This window comes from Juglans microcarpa x Juglans regia, chromosome 3D (assembly GCF_004785595.1).
Source record: "Juglans microcarpa x Juglans regia isolate MS1-56 chromosome 3D, Jm3101_v1.0, whole genome shotgun sequence".
Lineage (NCBI taxonomy): Eukaryota > Viridiplantae > Streptophyta > Magnoliopsida > Fagales > Juglandaceae > Juglans > Juglans microcarpa x Juglans regia.
In genome coordinates, this window is record NC_054598.1 from 31,412,078 (window position 1) to 31,433,303 (window position 21,226).

Sequence of the window (21,226 nt, forward strand, 5' to 3'; positions counted from 1 at the left end):
GAGACCAATTCGTGTCTTGGAATTTTGTAATCTTCTTCCTCGTGCATGTTATGTCGTGATGGTACGTGCTACAAGTTTTTGTCTTACGCTTGTCTTATGCTTTGTACATGGTATGAATGGGATGGTACGTGCTTGTCTTATGTTTTGTCAAGGAAAGGTGGTGGGGTGATGAGGAAGTTGTTAGCGAAGTATGGACAAACTAGATACCAAAGCTAGGCTGTCTCATCTTAATTTGCCATGGCATTTTGCTCAACCGAAGTTGGCTAGATCGACACTTGAAGGGTAAGCCATTTTGATCAATTGTTCATTAGTTTTGTTGTTTATACGTTAGTGCATATCTAAAAAATAGATTCAAATTGGTAAGATGATCGAATATTTTAGTTATAAAATACGCTTTTTTTATGCTAATAATTAATTGATGTAGGAGTTCCCTGATTTGGCAGGCTTTTACATCAGTGGTGATTTTATAAGTTGACGTAGCAGCAGGCTTTAAATTCAAGAACCCTGGCCAAGTATTTTTCAACCTAATGTATATAAGCTTGTTAATTAACTGGTATGTAAAATCCCCTCCATGTTGCTACAAGTTTACTAGGGGTTAACTAACTTTTAAGTAAAGACATGAATAGCAGTATATAACTAAGTTTTGAAGAGCAAGGGTAAGGTTGGTTGATCATGATGATCAACTGGATCATGCGCATGGCATGGAGGGATTCTTTCATTTGCCTTTTCTATTGTTTTGGAGTACTTTAATATATAATTAGTCCTAATTGACTAATTAAATAAACAAGTGTACCCAACAATTAATTGGCATGCATTAATGGGTTTTTTCTTTATCCCGACACTTGGTTCCCATGTTTCCGAACTTCCAACTCCTCTTTAATTAGATGCTAATTGTTGATGATGATGATGTTTTTCGATATTATGGTATGCAAATATAATGTACCACAACTATTTGGAAATTATGGGTTTTCATAGCTAGTTTCATACTATTCATGATCAGTAGGAATGCCTATATACAGATTAAAAATATATATCTTACTGATATATAGATCATTTTCAATACCTTTTTTAATTAGATTAAAAATATATACCCTACTGATATTAGTCAAGATAAATTAGAGTTTATTAATTACATCTCAAATGTTGGACATTACTATTAGATAGCTAGCTAGAATTCATCATGGTTCATGTACATGATTTATTTTCCTAGATCTTTTGGTTTAGAATGTAAAAAAAGGTTTTAAATATATAATATGGATACAGAAAATTTCTGCTATTAATGTTCGTGTGCAACTTATGTTAAGAAAAATTGTCACTTTGGAGATTTTCAAATGTTGGATATTTCTTTTGCGCAGCTCATGTAGAAGGCAGTGCATATTTGGGTGATAACACTATTCCAGACAGCTGGAACGTTTGCCGCTCAATCACCAGGTCTGGCTCATCAATGATCGATGTGCAAAGTTGCGGATGAACTCCACCCACCATTTGTTTTCATATTTGTTTTAGCTGGATGGACATTTGTATTGTAGATGTTTCTGTACTTTAAAGCTTGTAAGAGACATGATTAGCTGCTCCCATTTGTAGTACTTAATTGCCTTCAATTAATGCACCATATGCCAGTGTATAGTAATAACCATAAATGCTGGCTAATGTACTAATGTATTGATGTATTGGATGGAAACTTGAATTTAATTTATATATATGCTATTATGGTCAAGTATTGGATTAAAGTGCTATTTTGTTAATATTGTAAATGAGTTTGAGCAGGAAATTAGGTACCCTAAAAAAATGATGCATTTTATATATTGGTTTGGTAGTAGGCTCAAAAACCCATTCGCGGCGATTTCTAGTTCGCCGTGAATAAGTTTTGAAAACACGAATTTTTTTTTGCGGCGAATATTTTTGGTTGTGAAAGAGTAAATATGCCTATTTAGATATTTGGCGGCGAATAATTTTCGTTGCAATAAATTTTTTGGCGGCGAAACTTGTCGCCGTAAAAAAATATTTGCCCCATTGAACCATTCACGACAAATTTGGAAACGCTGGTGAAAATCTATTGCGGCGAATTTAACCAATGCTAGTAATAATCACGGCGATTATTATGGGACGCGAAAAATATTTATTGCGGCGATTCTTTAACACGGTGCAAATGAGTGGGAATATTTAAGGCGACTTTTAGCGTATTAGTGACGATGCGAAACGCTGCAATCACTTATTCGCAGCGATATTACACTGGGATCCCAATGATATTTGCGGCATATTTAACAAAATGTACGGCAAATTTTTTCACCGCAAATAAATTATTTTTTGCGTTGATATTTTGGTTTCGCTAGGTAATATTTTAAGTGAGTCAACAATTGCGACGAATCTCCGGCGCAGCATAAATCACTGCTAAAGGATATTTGTGGCGAAATTAGGGGTTGTTGGCGGCGAATGGTGGCGCCGGAAAAGGCCCAGTTTCTTGTAGTGTGATGTAGAGAGCAAGAATATTTAAGCTTATAAGGGTCCTAATTTCGTAGCAATTAGCTTTAACTTAGACGAAATTAATTAACCTGAAAAATCCTTTTCTTGGTTCCCAAATGTCAATCTCGAGATCTTCTTCATGTTTCCTTTTTCTCCCGTTAACCAATTTATTTTTGGTTTCATGTTACTGTTTCCAAGTTATTCTCAGTAGCCTTTCACTCTAAATATCAACCAAAGCGCTTTGAATTGATTGCACCACTTTCGTCACGTACTGGCCAGGGAACCAAGATTTTCTCTCCACGCATTGGTCTTAATTTCTCGTTTTGCCTGCAGAACTCTAGCTAACGAGTCAAAACCGGCGCCAACATCTACGGTATCCACATTGTTTTTTCTTCTTTTTGGCATGAAGAGTTACAGAGAAAAATCGAAGAGTGATAAAGCAATTACCAAATCAAATCAAGCACAAATGATTTCGATATGGCCAGTACTCATTATTGTGTTCACATATTTTTAATTTTTTCTTAATGATTAAGGATGTTAAAAAAATACTTAAAAGAAAATAATAAAAAAACTTGGAATGATTGTTGAACCTTTCCAGTCAATGACTTGGATAATATGCGCAAATAATGTCTACTTTAATCAACTGAAACTGAGGATCGATCGGAAGAAGTCCCGTTCATTCTGCACACATGTTTTGAACTGCTTTGAGACAGTGACGTCTTCGGCGTAGAAAAACTCGTCCTATTGCTGCTTATAATGACATTAATATAATTAGGAGTATTCTATGCATACGCAGTTTAATATTCTACTAGGAAAGGACAGCGTGCCCTGCACGTTTGTCCAGTTTAATTTTACATAATTTGTTGTTTTCTAAACAAAGAAATTACCTTAAAAAGTATAAACAATGAATTATAGAAAAAGAAATTCAGCTCATCATCTCCTATACTATACAGTAACATGTGATTTCTCATTTCTACCATTCAATTTAAACATATATATATTGATGTTTAATTATGTGTGTTTACACATCAAGAAAAAAAAATAAGAAATCACATATTGGTGTGTGGTGTGGAGATGATGAATAGCATTTCTTAAAAAGAATCATTGTAAATCTAATATCTTTATTTTAAATATAGCCGATGATTTTTAAATTGAGTCAAGTATTCTAAAATCTTCTAAATATCTTACCAAAATCATTTTAAATGATGTATTTGTAGTCTTATGAATAAAGACTAATTTTCAAGTAAACCTTTTTTATATTTTGGAGTTCCGAAAATGATATAGTTTTAAAAAATTAATTTATTTAAATGATTTTATTATTTTAAGAATATTATTTAATATTCATTAATTTATTTGACCCAAAACATGTCATTAAATAATATTCGTCATTTTTCCAGAAAACGGCCCAAGCATAAACCGACCATTTTCGCAAAAAATGGTCAGTATCAGCACATCGCTGTAAACAACACAATATAATTATCAATTAATAACACAATATAATAGCACCCCAAGGGCATTAATATTATAACCAGATTTTTTAGATTTAAATAAAGAACAAATAGTTGACTTTTGTTATGATTCATGTTAAATAGTCAGAGAAGAAATCCAAGGGGATTAATATTATAACTAGATTTTTTAGATTTATCTACTTCTTCCTTTGTGAATCATATGCATATTCTCCATAATTGTACAAATTCGCAAGTATACTTAGAGAAAGTCTACTTTGCCACCCCAAGTTGACACCTCCATTTGAATACTGGTCAATTTTTTTTTTTTTTTTACTTAGTGATTAAGGAAGTGATTTTAAGTGTATTGGTGTATTTTTTTTATTTTTTAAATGTATTTAAATATGTTAAAAAAATGGGAAAAAAAAAAGAGAAAAAAAAAACCTTTTTATGTTGGGCGGTATGCCCAGCGGTCAAGATGGGGCGGCATAATAGCCGCACCCGTATACTTATGCTTGCATATTTAAAAGCTCTAGTACTTCAGCGACTGTTGTTACTAAATATAAATATATATATGTATGTATGGATTAAACCTAAGAATAGGATCTTTGTGTTATAATTAAAATCATATTTTGTAATAAGAATTTTGACAACCTCATACCTCCTCATTGCTCGATGGTATTGGCTGAGTGATAGAACTACATTGGGCTTCAACAACAAAATTTTTCACAGTAGCAGAATGACTGCTACCCACCACCTTAGCCAGACCTATATACCATCGCTTCTCATTTCATGGATCCTCAATTTGAGCCTCTGTCTATTTTTATTTTTATTTCTATTTCTTTTATTAAAAATATATTTTATTATAATATACAAATACATAAATATTAAAAAAAATTAGAGAATTGAGGTGAATCATCTGTAGAATTGATAAATGATATATTTTTCCTATTCTTTAGCATGTTCAATTAATAAAACTGAAGATCTAGTTTTATCGATGGAATTCTAAGAATGTACTCCTCCATCTTAAAAAATGGCTCATTCAAATTTAATACTTGGTTATCAAGTGGTCACCTCTGGGTGGCCATGATTAGGTGGCTCTAATTAAGGCTGTGTTTGAGAATACACTTGTTCTCATACCTTCTCAGAAGATTTTATTATTGTTCACAAACAGTTCACTATTATTTTACTATTATTATACATAGATGATCAGAGATATTCTTAGATTGTATTTAGATGCTGAGGTAATTTCAAATGATTTGATTTGATTTGTGAATAGTAATATTTTGTGGGTCTCATTGAGATGTATTTGAATGTAAATAGGTTGAGATATGTGTTTGAATGTATAAAATAGATTGATGTGTTTAACTTTTTATGTAAAATTAAAAAAGTAATAAATCTCATCAATAATTAGTTTATGATGAATGAAAGTAACCTTAACATCTAAATATAACCTTAACATTCAAACGGAGCCAATGGCCACCCGAGAGCCATCTACTAGGAGGTATTTTCTTTTCAAGATTACTCGATGGTGGCCACGCTCATAGATGGCTCAGATCGAGCAGTCTAGTTGTGTTTGATTATTGAACCAAACTCAACTCCTCAAACAAATAATTGATGGGACTCGTTATTTTTTCAACTTCCAATAAAAAAATTAAACTCATCTCAAACTATTTTATACATTTCAACCTAAAAAGGTTAAACTCATATCAACTTAAAAAATTTAAATTCATCTCGATAGAATTCACAAAATACTATTATTTATAATTCAACTCAATTTATCTCAACATCTAAACATAGTTTATGGAGTGGCTACCTTTAGTCATGATTTATTTTTATTTTTAAACTAAATAGTGATTCCTTTTAAAAGAAATTTACAAATTTATTTTTCAAACTTGTTTAAAACGAGAAATCCATATTTACACAAACAAAAAAAAATGATAGAATAGATTTGGATAGTGAGTTGAGATGCGATGAGTTGAAATAAAAGTTGAAAGTTGAATAAAATATTATTTAAATATTAATTTTTAATATTATTATTGTTTTAATATTTGAAAAAATTAAATTATTTATTACATTTTATATAAAAATTTGTAAAATTTATAATGATGAGATGAATCATTATAAGATAAGTTGAGATATCTCAATCTATAATAATTGATCACATCTCTATTTCTTCATTATTGATTAAAATGATTTGAACTTTTGCGATACAAAGATTAGACTAATCTTGTAGGGATGACCCAACGAAGCCGTCGTATCGACGCAATCGCGGGTTTTGAAGTTGAACTTTGGAAACAACAAACGTGGGTCAACACGCAACACCTGTTTCCAGTAGTCAAAATTTTTTGTATAACTTATATAAATAAAATAAAGTTGTTGTTCATTTTCTCAAAATTTTTTATTTTTATCTTATTTTATCTAATTATTATAATTTTTTTAAAATTTTATATAAAAATAAAATAAAAAATTCAATTTTTTAAATTTCAAATAAAAATAATATTAAAAAATACCTAATTCGGTTCAACACCTGTCTCCCTCAGACTCTCAGTCAACCGTGGGCACTAATATGTAATTCGGTTGAACACCCTTAGGCGCTACGCTTTAATTCGGTCCATATTGCAAGGCATTCATATGCCCCCATACATACGCATGCTCCACGTGCCATTCAGTTCTCTCTTCTCCGAAGCTTGCCACAAGAGGCGTTTGATCTAAAGAGACTATTCTTAATTCAACGTAGCGTTGCCATTTGGAGATCGAGAATCTTATATACCATTTTAGGGTATCTAAATTTTGCACATTTTATTTAAAAAATAGTAAAATTTATTATTAAGAAATTAATTTTTCTTGTGAATCTTATGTTCATCTATTTTTTTTAAAAGAAGTGTGCGAGGTTACACACTTTAACACTGCAAATATTATTTCTCTTAGATATGTTAGTTTTTTGCAATGGCCAGATTGATGCAACATGTTTCTATATACACTACAACAAATTTGAGATTTTGGGACGAAATTATTTAAGGACAAAAAAAATTTCATCCCTAAAAGTCATTTCTTGGGACGAAATTTAAATTTCATCCCAAAAAATTGATGACTTTACAAAATCGTTCAAACATTACAATAACCGTTCGAACAAAATTTTCTGTGATAAATTAAATCGTCTCAAAAACTTTTACCCGTTTGAACATAAAAAAATACGTTCGAACAGTAAAATTTGGCGGAGAATTAATTTATTATGGCGGGAAAAGTTCACAAACGTTCGAACGATTATTTGTTGCGTTCGAACGAAAAATATTTGGTGGCAAATCCTGGCGGGAAAGTTTATAAACCATTCGAACGGAATATATTTAGATTGTGTTTGGATGTTGAAGTGAGTTGAGTTGAGTTGAGTTGAGATGATAAAATATTGTTAGAATATTATTTTTTTAATATTATTATTATTTTGAGATTTGAAAAAATTGAATTGTTTATTATATTTTGTATTGGAATTTGAAAAAGTTATAATGATGAGTTGAGATGAGTTCAAATAGGTTGATGATCCAAACGAAGTTAGAAGATATTCAAGCACCACATTTATACATTCGAAGGTATAATATTAATCTCGGTACGAAACTCAAAATATAAAAAATATATATATCATATATACAAATTCATTAATTAATTTTATGTAATTAATTTAAAAATATTTTAATGATTTCTTTTATGTTAATAAGATTTTTAGTTAAATAAATATTATCAACCATACACCACATAATATAAATCAATAATTACTCCAGAAAAGATTTTATATTTAATTTACATATAAAGCAAATTATCAAAACACCATATATATTGTTCATAACTATAACAAAAGAAAATACTGTGATGCGAGGTCTCTACACACATCCTCGACTGCAGCTAATTGTGTCTCTACTTGTGTCAGTCGAGTACTGAGCGTGACCTGAGTTGCATTATTGGCATTAATCGCTGTACGTAACTCATTAACCTCTGTACGTAACCCAGAGACAGCAGCCATAATCTCTGTACGCAACTCAGACATGGCAGTATGCACTGCATCAATCACTGCTGATGTGTGTACGCCGAGCTCAGCACGCAATATGTCAGCCATCTCCTCGCGAATAGATGTGCGTGATGCCTCAGCCTGTGCAGATGTTTCACCAGCCGATACTCCAGTATCTCCCTGCTGTGCATCTCTCTGAATCTCAGCCCTATCAAGAACAGCCCTACAAAAACAAAATCTCGAGTGTCCTGTGCTCCGTGACAGGGTGGTGCTGTTGATCGGTGCCATCGAAAATCGGGAAAGCTCGGCTGGTTCGGACACGACCCCGGCATGTAGCAAAAATCGAGTGATGAAAATTCCAAATGGCAGTATATCTATCGTAATGAACCGTGCCTCTGATCGGATCCTCTCAAATATATAACCAACGAGGTCAATCGGGATGCCACGAGCGACCCGTATCATAAATCTCGCTCGATCCATGCCGACCTCGGTCTTGTGCTGTCGTGGGTCAATATTGTTGGCAATGATCAAATTCATTATCTTGAAGAAAGAAGATAAAAATCTGCCTGCCTAATACTCTTCATCCCATCGTACACTGGAGCATCTGGACCAACAATCAAGTCTCTGACCACATGATCAGTAAGTGTATCGATCTCATCTGTGTAATCTGGTCCCTCGTCCTGAGACATAGCTGCATCACCTGAAGGATCAGACTCTCTAGGCGGCAGGTTTGGATAGGCATCAAGAAGCCTAGGAATACCCAGATATGCAGCGAGTCCATCCGCTGAAAATATAACAGGAGCTACTCGGACACAGATCCTGTATGCCCCTCCATCGTCTCGGCTGGCAGCACCGAGCTCTTTATAGAACTCAGTAACGATCTCAATGAAGGAAACAAGCTTCATTCTTTCTTCTCGCTGATCTAAGATTGGTGCCCAACCATGATCATTGAATACTGATGGGAGGGAATGACCCTCCCATATAAGAGCTACAAAATCAGACAGTTTTACATGTCACTCAAGTAAAACAGTTTACTCTCGAGCTGTTTGGATAGAAGGTTCTCCTGATCTACCACGTTTACGGCCCCGATAAGACATTATTATGAACCTGAAATTTTAAAATAAAATATATATTAAACATTAGTGATAAAATCTAATTACGACGAAAAGATTTACAAAATTATATACTTTAATAAATTAATTGATAGAACAATTCAATAAAACGATGAAAACAATTTAATAATCTAATATAAACAAAATGGTTCGAATTTAATATAAAGTGTTCGAACGAATATAATATATGGTCGAACAGAAACTGAAAACCGTTCGAACGCTTAATATATGGTTCGAACATAAAGGTTAAATCGTTCGAACGCGTTCGAACGGAAACCAGATCTAACTTGGCCATGGCTGAGTCAACTCAGCGGCCATGAAAACATCTAAAATAGCATTGATTCATTCCGTGGTTTCTTCGACAAAATACATAGTACTCTTCATTTCTAAACATATTACGGTAGATTTATGGTGTTCTATGATGACTATTGATGAAAAAATCTAATTTAAAAGAAAAAAACGAATAAACGCATAAAATTATAAAATAAACGGTAAAATGAGTTTGAAAATGCATACCTTCACTTGGGAGGAAGAGTGTTTGACGTAGGTGATGATTACGACGCCAGACGGCGGCGATTGTAGTGCGTTCAAACGTTTTCTCATTTTTTCAAACGGTGGGGATGACGGCGTGAGAGAAATCTTCGCCCGCGATAACTTATATGTGCATAACCGTTCAAACGTTAAATATTAACGTTCGAACTGTAATATAAAACCTAATATTTTACGTTCGATCGTAAATATAAAACCGTTCGACCGTTAATATTTCACGTTCGAACGTAATTTGTTTTAAGTTTAGTAAAAATTATAGTAAATGTATATTATATTTATAATCCTATAAATTAATATAATATATATACTATTATAGTAGATTATATATACTGTAATATATATGTAATATTATAATATATTATAATATATATTATGATAGTAGAATACTTTAAATGAAAACATAATAACTTATATGCATTTTTTTATAGTATAATAGTAATATATCATAATACTTTACTATCCAAGTGTTATATATGAGGTTGTAATATATATATATATATATATATATATATATATCATAATGAAAGCATATAGAACTATATGGTATGAGTTTATACTTAACTAATATATATCATACTATATATTCTATTATACTTTACTATATAACTTATATATGATACTATACAACATGTACATATAGAGTATAGATGCCCATGTCGACTTTGCAAGTATTTACGTTCTGATAAGATAAAGTTAATGAGAGAGCATCTGTTTGTCAAAGATATTGACCAAGGTTATACCGATTGGGTCTTACATGGAAAACTGTATCCAACTTCATTTGAACTTCAAGATGAAGAAGAAGATATTGATGAAGATGTACATCCTGAGGTTGTTGGCGACGAGGCCGAAGAGGTTATAGAACAAATGTTGGGCGACATTGGTGCGAGAATGTTTATGGATGAAAGTGGAACAGATCCATCAAATTCAAATGATTTGTGCCATGACACTTTTACCTGCTTGTGGAATGATTCACAGCGTGAGTTATATCCAGGGTGTAGAAGGCACAGTAAGTTGTCATTTACAGTTAGACTACTTCATATAAAATCCATGTGCCAAATATCTATTAAGGCTGTCAATATGTTGCTTAAGTTGTTTAAAGAGGCACTTCCATCGGACAATATTTTACCTCACAACTTTTACGAAGCAAAACAGTTGAAAAAAGGACTGGGGTTTGATTACAATGTAATACATGCATGTAAGAATGATTGTGTGTTATTTTGGCGAGAGAATGAGCAGTTGAACGAGTGTCCCATTTGCCATGAATCGAGATGGACAACTGAGAAGCAGAATGTGCCGCAGAAGGTTGTACGTCACTTTCCATTGATACCTAGATTACAACGGTTATTTATGTCACATTTAATGATTGTGGATATGACATGGCACAAATCATCTAGAGTCAAGAATGATAATGTTTTGTCACATTCTGCAGACTCACAAGTTTGAAAGGAATTTGTCTTGGAATACCCATGGTTTGCTGAAGAACCTCGTAATGTTTGACTTGAGTTAGCAACAGATGGATTTAATCCGTTTGGGAACATGAGTACTAGTCATAGTACTTGGCCAGTTGTACTTATGCCATACAATCTACCACCGTGAAAGTGTATGAAAGATCCATATTTCATGATGAGTTGCTCATTCCAAGTCCGAGATCACCAGGAAATGATATAGACATACACTTGCAGTCACTGATAGCAGAATTGAAAGATTTGTGGGAGAATGGGGTCTTAATATTTGATTCATTAACATGCAAGTCGTTCAAGATGCATGCTGCGGTGTTATGGACAATAAATGATTTTCCCGCTTATGGAAACTTGTTAGGTTGGAGCACTAAGGGGAAATTGGCATGTCCGACTTGTAACAAACATACCCAATCTGAATGGCTTACGTATGGGAGGAAACTATGCTTCATGGGTCATCGTCGATTTTTACTTAGTGACCATAGATGGTGTGGAAATGGTAGGATGTTTAAAGGCACTGTTGAATGGGGGCACCCTCCACCATTATTGTCTAGCGAAGATATTATTGCACAGTTTGTGAATATCGGAAGTAATGATTTTGGTAAGAAACAACGGAAGAGAAAACGAAGTGCGAATGAGTTCAATTGGACAAAAAAAAGTATATTTTTTGAACTTCCCTACTGGTCGACGTTAAAATTGCGACATAGTCTTGATGTTATGCATATTGAAAAAATATATGCGAGTCTGTGTTAGGAACATTGATGTCAATTGAAGGTAAAACGAAGTATAATATAAACTCATGGAAAGATCTAAAGCGGTTGGGAATTAGACCTGAAATGCACTTGCAACAAAGTGATTTGTCTGTTTACATGCCAATTGGGTGGTATACATTGTCAAGGAATGAAAGAGCTACATTTTGCGAGTGGTTGCAGAAGATTAAATTACCGGACGGATATGCCTTGAATTTAACAAGGTGTGTGCGAACAAATGACTGGAAAATTACTGGACTAAAAAGTCATGATTGTCATGTATTTTTACAACATATCTTGCCTGTTGGTATCTGTGGATTCTTGACCAGAGATGTGCGGGTTGCATTAATTAAGCTGGGTGCATTTTTTAAAGATTTATGTGCTAGAACATTTAATGTAGAAGTTTTGGATCGTATGGAACGAGAAATTGCAATTATATTGTGTAAGTTGGAAAGTATTTACCCACCGTCATTTTTCGACATCATGGTTCATTTAGCCGTTCATTTGCCTCGTGAGGCTCGACTTGCAGGACCAGTCCAGTATAGATGGATATATCCCATTGAACGGTTTCTTGGAAAGTTGAAACGCACAGTGGGTAATAAGGCCCGTCTAGAAGGATCAATTGCAGAAACATATATTGATGATGAGTGGCATACATTCTATTCCAAATACTTCCATGGTGTTGACACAAGGTTTGATCGGCTGGAAAGAAACTTTGATGTTGACCAAGCAAGACAACAGAATGGATTTTCTGTATTTTCCCAACAAGTATGTCCACTTGGTGCTCAGCATGGTTATGATTTGTGTGAAAGGGAGTTCAAGAAAACTCAGTGAATTGCCCAGAGATAAAGAGCCACTTGAAGTAAGTTCAAATTAATTGTTATTTAATCATTGAATTTACTTATCAAACAAACATACTGAATATGCTTATTGTTGATAATTTTTAATTTCAGTGATCATATTAACGTGCTAAAAGAACTAAGAGTAAATGATATAGACCAGAGACATGAACAGGAGTTCCCGAAATGGTTCGAACAACGGGTAATGAATATAATACAGATGGAATTTTACACTAACATATTTTAAATACAGAGGATTGTTAACGGTTGAATGTTTATACTTTATTTAATATGTAGGTTGTACAAATGCATGTGAGTAATCCGAATGATATATCAGACGAACTATATGTATTGGGGCGTGGCTCTTCGAGGCGCACTGCTCGATATTCTGCATGTATTTCTCAAGGAAGTAGATATCATACAATTGATCGAGAACTTTATAGGAAAATACAAAATAGTGGTGCCCTTGTCGAAGGGAGTCATGATGGAGAGAATGTTGATTTCTACGGAGTTATCATAAATATAATTGGAATGAGATATGTGAGGGAGCTTGTGGTTTATATATTTAAGTGTGATTGGTGAGATTTAAGCAATCCTCGAACGGGAAAATACCAGGATGAATATTTTCTGAGTATTAATACATCAAAAAAATGGTATGAAGATGATCCTTTTATTTTGGCTTCCCAAGCATCTCAAATATTCTATTTAGACGATCATCAGTAAGGAAATCAATGACAAGTAGTACAAAAGTTTTCTCCTAGAAATATTTTTGACGTTATCTCTGAGGCGGAGGGACAAGATGAAGAAGAAGATGATCTCTCTACTGAAGAAGCATACCAAGAGAGTCAACCTGCCATTAACTTATTTGTGAATTTGAGCCAGTATGAGATGATCCCATTACATAGGGAAGATATTGAGGCTGAAATTGTTGAAGCGACAATTGATCAAAGTGTTGACTCATCTGAAGTATCTACAGATGATGAGAACAAATTTATAGATGAAACTGATACAGATGATTGATCAGTTTTGTGTTCACATGATACAGTATCTCACAATTATGCCACCAAAGAGGAAAGAAGTTTGCATCCCATCTCCACCTGTTCCTAGCTCTCCGTCTGACTCACCATTAGAGACTGACTCTACGGAACAAGGTAAATAGCTAATACTCATTTTTTTAATTAAGATATATGATAATTGATATAAGGTAAATAACTAATATTATTTTATAGAGATAACAGTACAATCTTGTCACAACGAGGCACTACTAGAGACGTGACATTGGAGAAATATCGTAAAGTAGGTAAGATTAATGTTAACATTCCTGATGAACATACCGGAGGGGAGGGACAACAAGCAGCTTGGCTTGCTTCGCATGTGGGTGCTCTTACATGGGCTTATGCACCTTTGGCTACGAGTTAAGGAATAAAGTCCCGCAAGATGTGAAAGAGCTTATAAAGAAGCGTTGTTTGGTACGTAATATTTAAATAAAAATATTCTTTTTTCATATTATTTAATATTCTAAATGATCTTTGTATATATATTTTTTCAAGGATGACTTTGAAGTAAATTTTGGTCAGAGAGAGGAGCGTAGGACTGTCGAAGAGCTTATGTCTAATACATTCCGCAAGTATAAGGCAAGATGTCACGAGCATTACAAGAAGTACGAGAACAAGGAAGATGCACGCCAGCATCCTTTTCAGGATGTTCGAGCTGAAGAATGGGGAAAATTTTGCGACATGTTTGAGGATTCATCATATAAGGTAAATTAAATGAATTCTTTATGTGTCATATTTGTAATTTTTTACTTACAAATTTTTACAACTTCTATGCAGGAGCGAAGTTCTATAAACAAAACGAATAGATCAAAGTTAAAGATTCATCATCATGCAGGCTTAAGATCTTTCCATCAACTATCTCAGAAACTGGTAATGTGTTTTTTTTTTTTATTCTATGTAGTTTATTTTTAATATAGACTTTATATCTTAACAATGTCTCTTGTAGCAAGAGTCAGACACCAATTATGATCTGACAAAATTATATGATGCATCACATACTAATGGAGAGTGGACTCATCCCGATGTTCGTGAGAATTATATAAGTATTATAATTTCTTTTAATTAATCATATTTAAATTATTGTGTCAATATTAATTTTATATGTTGTGTGTAGGATAAAATGGTTGCCATTTGTGCTGAAGCTGCATCAGATCATAATTCATCAAGAAGTGATGTTGAAATTTTTACACAAGTTCTGGGTCAACGTTCTGGCTACTTGAGGGGTTTGGGTCGCTGTGTAAAGCTTTCAGGCTCTTCATCAACATCAAGCACTACTGCCATTGCGTTGGAGAATGCAAATTCTAGGATCGAAGAATTGATGGCAAAACAGCAGGAGTTAGAGGCTCAATTGACGAAACAAGCAGACATGGAGATGCGCATAAAACAACAAGAAGATCAACAAAGAGAGATGCAACTCCAAATGGAAGAACAACAAAGACAGATGCAGCTTCAAATGCAGATGCTTATGCAACAATTCAGGCCTCCAAATAATTGAATTTCATTATAAGTGTTTTTGCATATTGAACAATTATGTATAATGTACTGATAATTTTATTAGTATTTTATTTATGTAGTTCTGAATTATTAGATTAGTTTTATTTATATTGAACAATTTGTAATGTATTTTTGAAATATAAATATCTATTTGGTTTTAAATTCGTATTATTGTCCAAGAAAATAATAATCAATCGAATTCTCATCAAACGTTCGAACATAGAAAAATGGACACAACCGTTCGAACATTGAAACTTAGAGTTCGAACGGTAAAAAATTCTGAGCCGTTCGAACAGGAAATTCACTATTTGAGTTCGATCGATAATTTTTTTGTTCGAACGTTTCTTCATGTATATTTGGTCGAACGGATTTGTATCGATCGACCGGCCATGAAATACTCGTTTGAACGTTGTTTAAAGCGTTCGAACGAATTTTCGAGGCGAATTTAAATCGTCCCAGAAAAAAATTTTGTTCGAACGCGATCGAACGGTCCAGCTTAATTTCGTCCCAAAAGATATTTTTTGGGACGAATTTTTCATTTTCGTTTTATAGGGACAGTTTTATAGGGACGAACTTGGGACAATTTGTTTTTCATCCCAAAAAATATTTTTTGATGAAATACCAGTCTTTTGGGACGAAAATTTTCGTTCCAAAAGACCTAATTTGTTGTAGTGATCACTGATGTGTCTTAATACAATCTGTTAGTAGTAATTTACATGAAGAGTAATACTACGTATAAGATTTAGGTATATACAAATCTCGTACAAACAAAATGATAGATCCCATTAAATTTTTTTTCTCACTTTTTTCTCACGTAGAGTTCACCTTTTTATAAGGGATCTATGTGAATCTTGTATAGTTGAAACTTGGTTAAAGCATTGTAAAAACCTTTTTCTCGCATGTCTAAAAAAAACTTAACAGCATATATATTTCAATTAATGAAGAATAAGTTGTGATCAATTCAGTTTAGTCTAATTTTAAGTTGAGCCAAACATCCAATCCCCCAACTTTCAAATTATTAAACTCATTTCAACTCAAAACTTCCTCACATGTGAGATCCACAACCTTTTTTTAATTTTTCATAAATAGTATTAAACTCATCTTAATATTCAAACACATTTAAATTTATTTTAGATGAGCTTCACATAACTCACCCTACCTATTCAGTTCATTACTATTCATAAATAACTTAGTTCAACTCAACATCCAAACGTAATCAAAATAGTTTTTGGAGGTGGTGCAAACTGAGGTGCGTGGCCGCTACACTTAATTATGGAAGTGGTGAAATCCACATTTGGAAGTGAGAATTAAGCATCATGTATGCATGTATTGGATGAAGGGAACTGAAAAATCTAATTTTCAAATACTATTTATTGCAGAATTGATTACCACCAATATTTCACATTATCTTTTCCCCCCTAAAGGAAAAGTTTAACATTCCAAAGAAGAAAAATATGGAGCAGCTTTGAAAATTGTTGAATAATTTTTATTTAATGCCTCTGTACCCCAGCATTTATTACAAATATTATGTACAAAATAGAGAGATACCTTCAAACACACACGCGGACAATAGGAGAGAGCGGCTTTATCCAAAGAGTAAAAAAATCAAAAGATAATGAACGAGAGGCGGCCTGCTAATAAAGAATGAAAAATTTTAAACATAACCTCACACTCTTATACACCATCTAAAAATATATAATTTTATCATTTTATTTTCGTATTTCATAAAATATAAAAGATAAAATATAAAGATAAAAATTAAATCATATAATTTTTAAATGATGTGCAGAGTATAAAACTTTTATATAACACAACTCTTACTTAAAAATATATAATTTTATCATTTTATCTTCACATTTTATGAAATATAAAATATAAAATATGAGAATTAAAGAATAAAATTATATATTTTGAAAGTGGCGCGTAAAATGTTGAATTTTTGTGTAGTGACTCATAAAGAATTGTCAAACTTTTGCATGGATGACGCACTCAACATTTGGAAGGCCATTGTCGATTGGTTAGTGGCAACTTGGTGCATGTTTTTTTGTATATATACAGAAGAAAATACCTCATACAAGTTCATCAAGCTCAACCACTTCTCCTAAGAACGGGGCTAAGCTCCATCTCTGCACTCTAGAGATTGATCGATCATGGAGGTCTGGTTCATCATCCTCATCTCTCTCTGTGCCTGTTTTTCCCTAAAATCACTCTTCAGCTTTTTCTCTTCCTCCAAAACCACCAAGAAGAATGTTTCCCAAGGCAATCTCCCGCCGGGACCCCCAACTCTGCCTTTCATAGGAAATCTTCATTTGCTTCCCAAATCCATGGTTGATTTGAGATCTCTCATGTATGATCTCTCCCACAAGTATGGCCCGATTCTCACCGTCTATCTCGGCTCTGAACCCCTCATCTTCATCACCTCCTACACCCTTGCCCACCAAGCCCTTGTTCGACACGGCGCCACCTTTGCAAACCGACCTGCAGTCGTCCCCGTTAGCTCTGTTCTCAGCAACAACCACAAAGATATCGGCGGATCCCCCTTTGGCCCAACCTGGAAAGCCCTCCGTCGTAATCTCATTTCGGAAGTTCTCCACCCGACTTCGTTGAAATCTTACTCTGTTGAACGCAAGCGTGTCTTGGACTCATTGATCAAGGGCTTCCATGAATCTTCCAAGCTCAATCAGCCCGTCCGTCTGCTCGATCATATCCACCCCGCTTTATTTTCCTTGTTCATTCGCATGACTTTCGGAGAACTCAGCGAGACTCAAATCAAAGAAGTTGAAGGAATACAATATCAATTTCTTGTCTCTTACGAGAAGTTCACTGTGCTCGCTACCTGGCCCAGACTGGGGAAGTTGCTTCTCAGAAACCGTTGGAAAAGGTACCTACAATTCTTGAAGAACCAAGATGATGTGATTTTGCCATTGATCAGAGCCCGGAAGAAGTTGAGACAAGAGAGAGGCAAGGCATTCGAACAGATTTCTTACATAGATTCCTTACTGGACCTGAAAATACCCGGAGAGAAAGGTAACGTGGAAGAAGCAGATGTTCTGAGCTTGTGCTCGGAGTTAATCAATGCAGGAGGCGACACAAGTACAACGATGCTGCAGTGGGTTTTGGCATATTTAGTGAAACACCCACGAGTTCAATCCAAACTTTTTGCAGAAATCAGCAAGGTGGTGGCAAAAGGAGCGAAAGAAGTTGAGGAAGATGATTTGCACAAGATTCCATATCTGAAAGCAGTGGTTCTCGAGACTCTGAGAATTCACCCTCCAAACACCTTGTTGGTTCCACACACACCCATGGAAGATGTTGAGCTCGGCGGCTACACAATCCCAAAAGACACGAAGGTGAACATCGTGACAGCACTGATCGGGAGAGATCCAAACGTTTGGGAGAATCCCATGGAGTTTAGGCCGGAGAGATTGCTGACTAGTGAAGACATTGGAGAAGAAGTGTCTGATGTAACAGCGTTCAAGATGATGCCCTTTGGTGCTGGGAGAAGGAAGTGTCCCGGGAACAAACTAGGATTGCTTCTCCTCCAGTATTTTGTTTCAAATCTGGTCTGGAATTTTGAGTTCAAAACAGTGGATGGGGAAGGTGTTGATCTTTCAGAAAAGGTAAAGTTCTTGATTGTGATGAAGAATCCAGTGCGTGCCTATATATCTCCAAGAATCAAATAGCTAGACAGATCCAACACTGTTACTTTGAAGAATGAAAATAAGGACCTTTTGTTCCTCATTTGACATCCAGATGATCCGAAAGCTGAAATTCATCCTTTCTCCCTATAACAGGAGCAGGGCTAAATGACTGATCTGATCTGATGATCCCATTGTAGTGATTTCTTTTTCTTTTTGCTTTTGTTCTATGATTATATATGCTTTCTGAGTTTATTATTGATCCGTCTTGTTATTTGTGCTGAAATACAGAGAAATAAATAGCCCATGATGTTAAAGGATAAGCATGTTTTGCGTCTGCATTTTAATGAGCAAATTTTACAAATTACAAGTCCTCCAAGTACATAAACTAAACTGCATCTTCTGAAATAATTTGGCAACTCAACCATTAATTGATACTTGAGTTGCAATTCCAAGCTGTTTAGTTTGTGTTTGAAACCGAACTGGACTTATTTCAACTCATCTCAAATCAATTATTGATCGGACTCATCTCAATCTATTTTATACATTTTAACCTAAAAAGTTAAATCATCTAAATTTTAAAAAATTAAACACATCTCAATAAGATCTACAAAATATTACTATTTATAATTTGGCCCCTGTTTTGTACTGATCTTTCTTTGAAGCCGCCAAGCATTGAACTATCTAATGGTTGAGTGAATTGGTCAATGATATAATGTAATTAAAAAAAATGCAGTTAAAACTCTTGGGAAAAATAAAAGCAAAAAAAATAGTAAAATTGTGTGATCAGTTATTTGTCATCAATATGATTATTTCTTATCAAAATGAGTCTATTATCATAAATAATCATTAATTTTCTTGTAGTGAACTAACTCACCAATTGGAGTTTCCGCAACTGATATGTCTTAAAGCGTGAAATAGGAACCTTAAAAGGATTTTAATGTTAGAAGTTCCTGAAGGAAAATTGCTCACTCTATCTGATTCAAGCAAGTATAATTCCAATAAAACCGTAACATTTCCACCATTTTAAAAGAAAGTTGTAAAATAGATGTAAAAAGTTATTGTGCATTATTTTATTTTCCAAATTAATATCTTTTAAAAAATATTTTTTTAAATTAATTAAATAAATAATTAGAAGTTTTGGCGTTATAAGCCTCACGAGTAACGTCGTATACGTGCTGCACTCTGCAGAAGTCTCTAGCATGTTACCATCAGAATACGTGTCCTGATTCCTACTTTTATAGTCGAATTATGTGTATCGAGATAGATCAATAAAAATAAATTAATAAATTAATATAATTTGATATGATATATTAGATATATTTTTATAATAAAAATAATCTAATGTATCAAATCAAACTATATTAATTTATAAATTTAAGTTTATAAAATATTTTTGTGAGTAAAGCATTATTTTATTTTGTAATCCCATTTAATAAATAAAACATTAAATAATTTGAACGTGAAATTATAGGTTGGACATATTATTGTATGAGCCTTAGGTATGCGCAAGACTAGGTACCGACGTTGAGATGATTTTTTTCAACAAATTATATTCAAATTATTTTTTAACTTTATAATATTTGTATTCAAATTTTTCTCTTTCATTTTTCAAAATCCAATAAAACATCTTAAATTAAACCATTTCACTACTATTGATCATAGAATTCTCATATGATCTCATTTACCCAAAACATGCACTTAAACACTCACTGTACACTCGCAACAAATTGTTTATCACCCATTTAATGCAAATTATTTATTTTAGAAGAAACTTTTTATTGATACTAAGATGAAGGAGAGATAATATTTGTTGTCTTTGTGGCACCCCCGACCCCATGTATGGAAAATTCAGGAATCGAGACGCCCGAATGATGACAACACGGTCACGCATCCCAACGATAGTGCCAAGTGTGTATACATGCAACAGCGTACAATAAACATCGCAACGGATATTAAGTAAGTCAACTAAGTACCATAATGGTTTAATACAAATTAACATAAGTAAAATGTTTAAAGAGAGTTATACAGTTATCCCAAAACAAAATACAATGCAAGTCCAAATACAATTACGAGCGATCCCATATCACTCCTCCGGCGGAGCCGAGTCCTCAGGCTCGCCCCCAGCATCATCTGCATCGAAATCTGCATTACCATAAACGGTACCGCAGGTAAGTATAATCCAAACAACCATCGAGAATAAAAATGCATTAATGCAACCAACAATTATGCATGCATATTATGAAATATGCATTATGCCCAAAACATCATTTTTCCCGAAAATGAATATTTTCTAATGCACGCCAAAATCCCATCTGGCCCAAAACATATCCATCAAAACATTTCTCGCCATTTTTTCAAAAAATGGCCCAAATCAATAATGCATCATTTTCTTAGAAAATGATTCACATAAAATCATTTTATC

At 33.7% G+C, this 21,226-nt stretch overlaps 1 protein-coding gene across 1 annotated transcript; it reads left to right on the top strand.

Moving 5' to 3' along the window:
• The first annotated feature begins 15,953 nt into the window (after positions 1-15,953).
• LOC121256617 (cytochrome P450 89A2-like) lies at positions 15,954-19,087 on the top strand. The gene is made up of 3 exons (XM_041157459.1): positions 15,954-16,059; positions 17,248-18,915; positions 18,986-19,087. Exon 2 carries the CDS (start codon positions 17,314-17,316, stop codon positions 18,844-18,846), a length of 1,533 nt encoding a protein of 510 aa, XP_041013393.1. The 5' UTR covers positions 15,954-16,059; positions 17,248-17,313; the 3' UTR covers positions 18,847-18,915; positions 18,986-19,087.
• Positions 19,088-21,226: the final 2,139 nt, after the last annotated feature.

Bases quoted from the DNA above. Each gene is read 5' to 3' on its own strand.
- LOC121256617 (XM_041157459.1), top strand. From the start codon at position 17,314: ATGGAGGTCTGGTTCATCATCCTCATCTCTCTCTGTGCCTGTTTTTCC.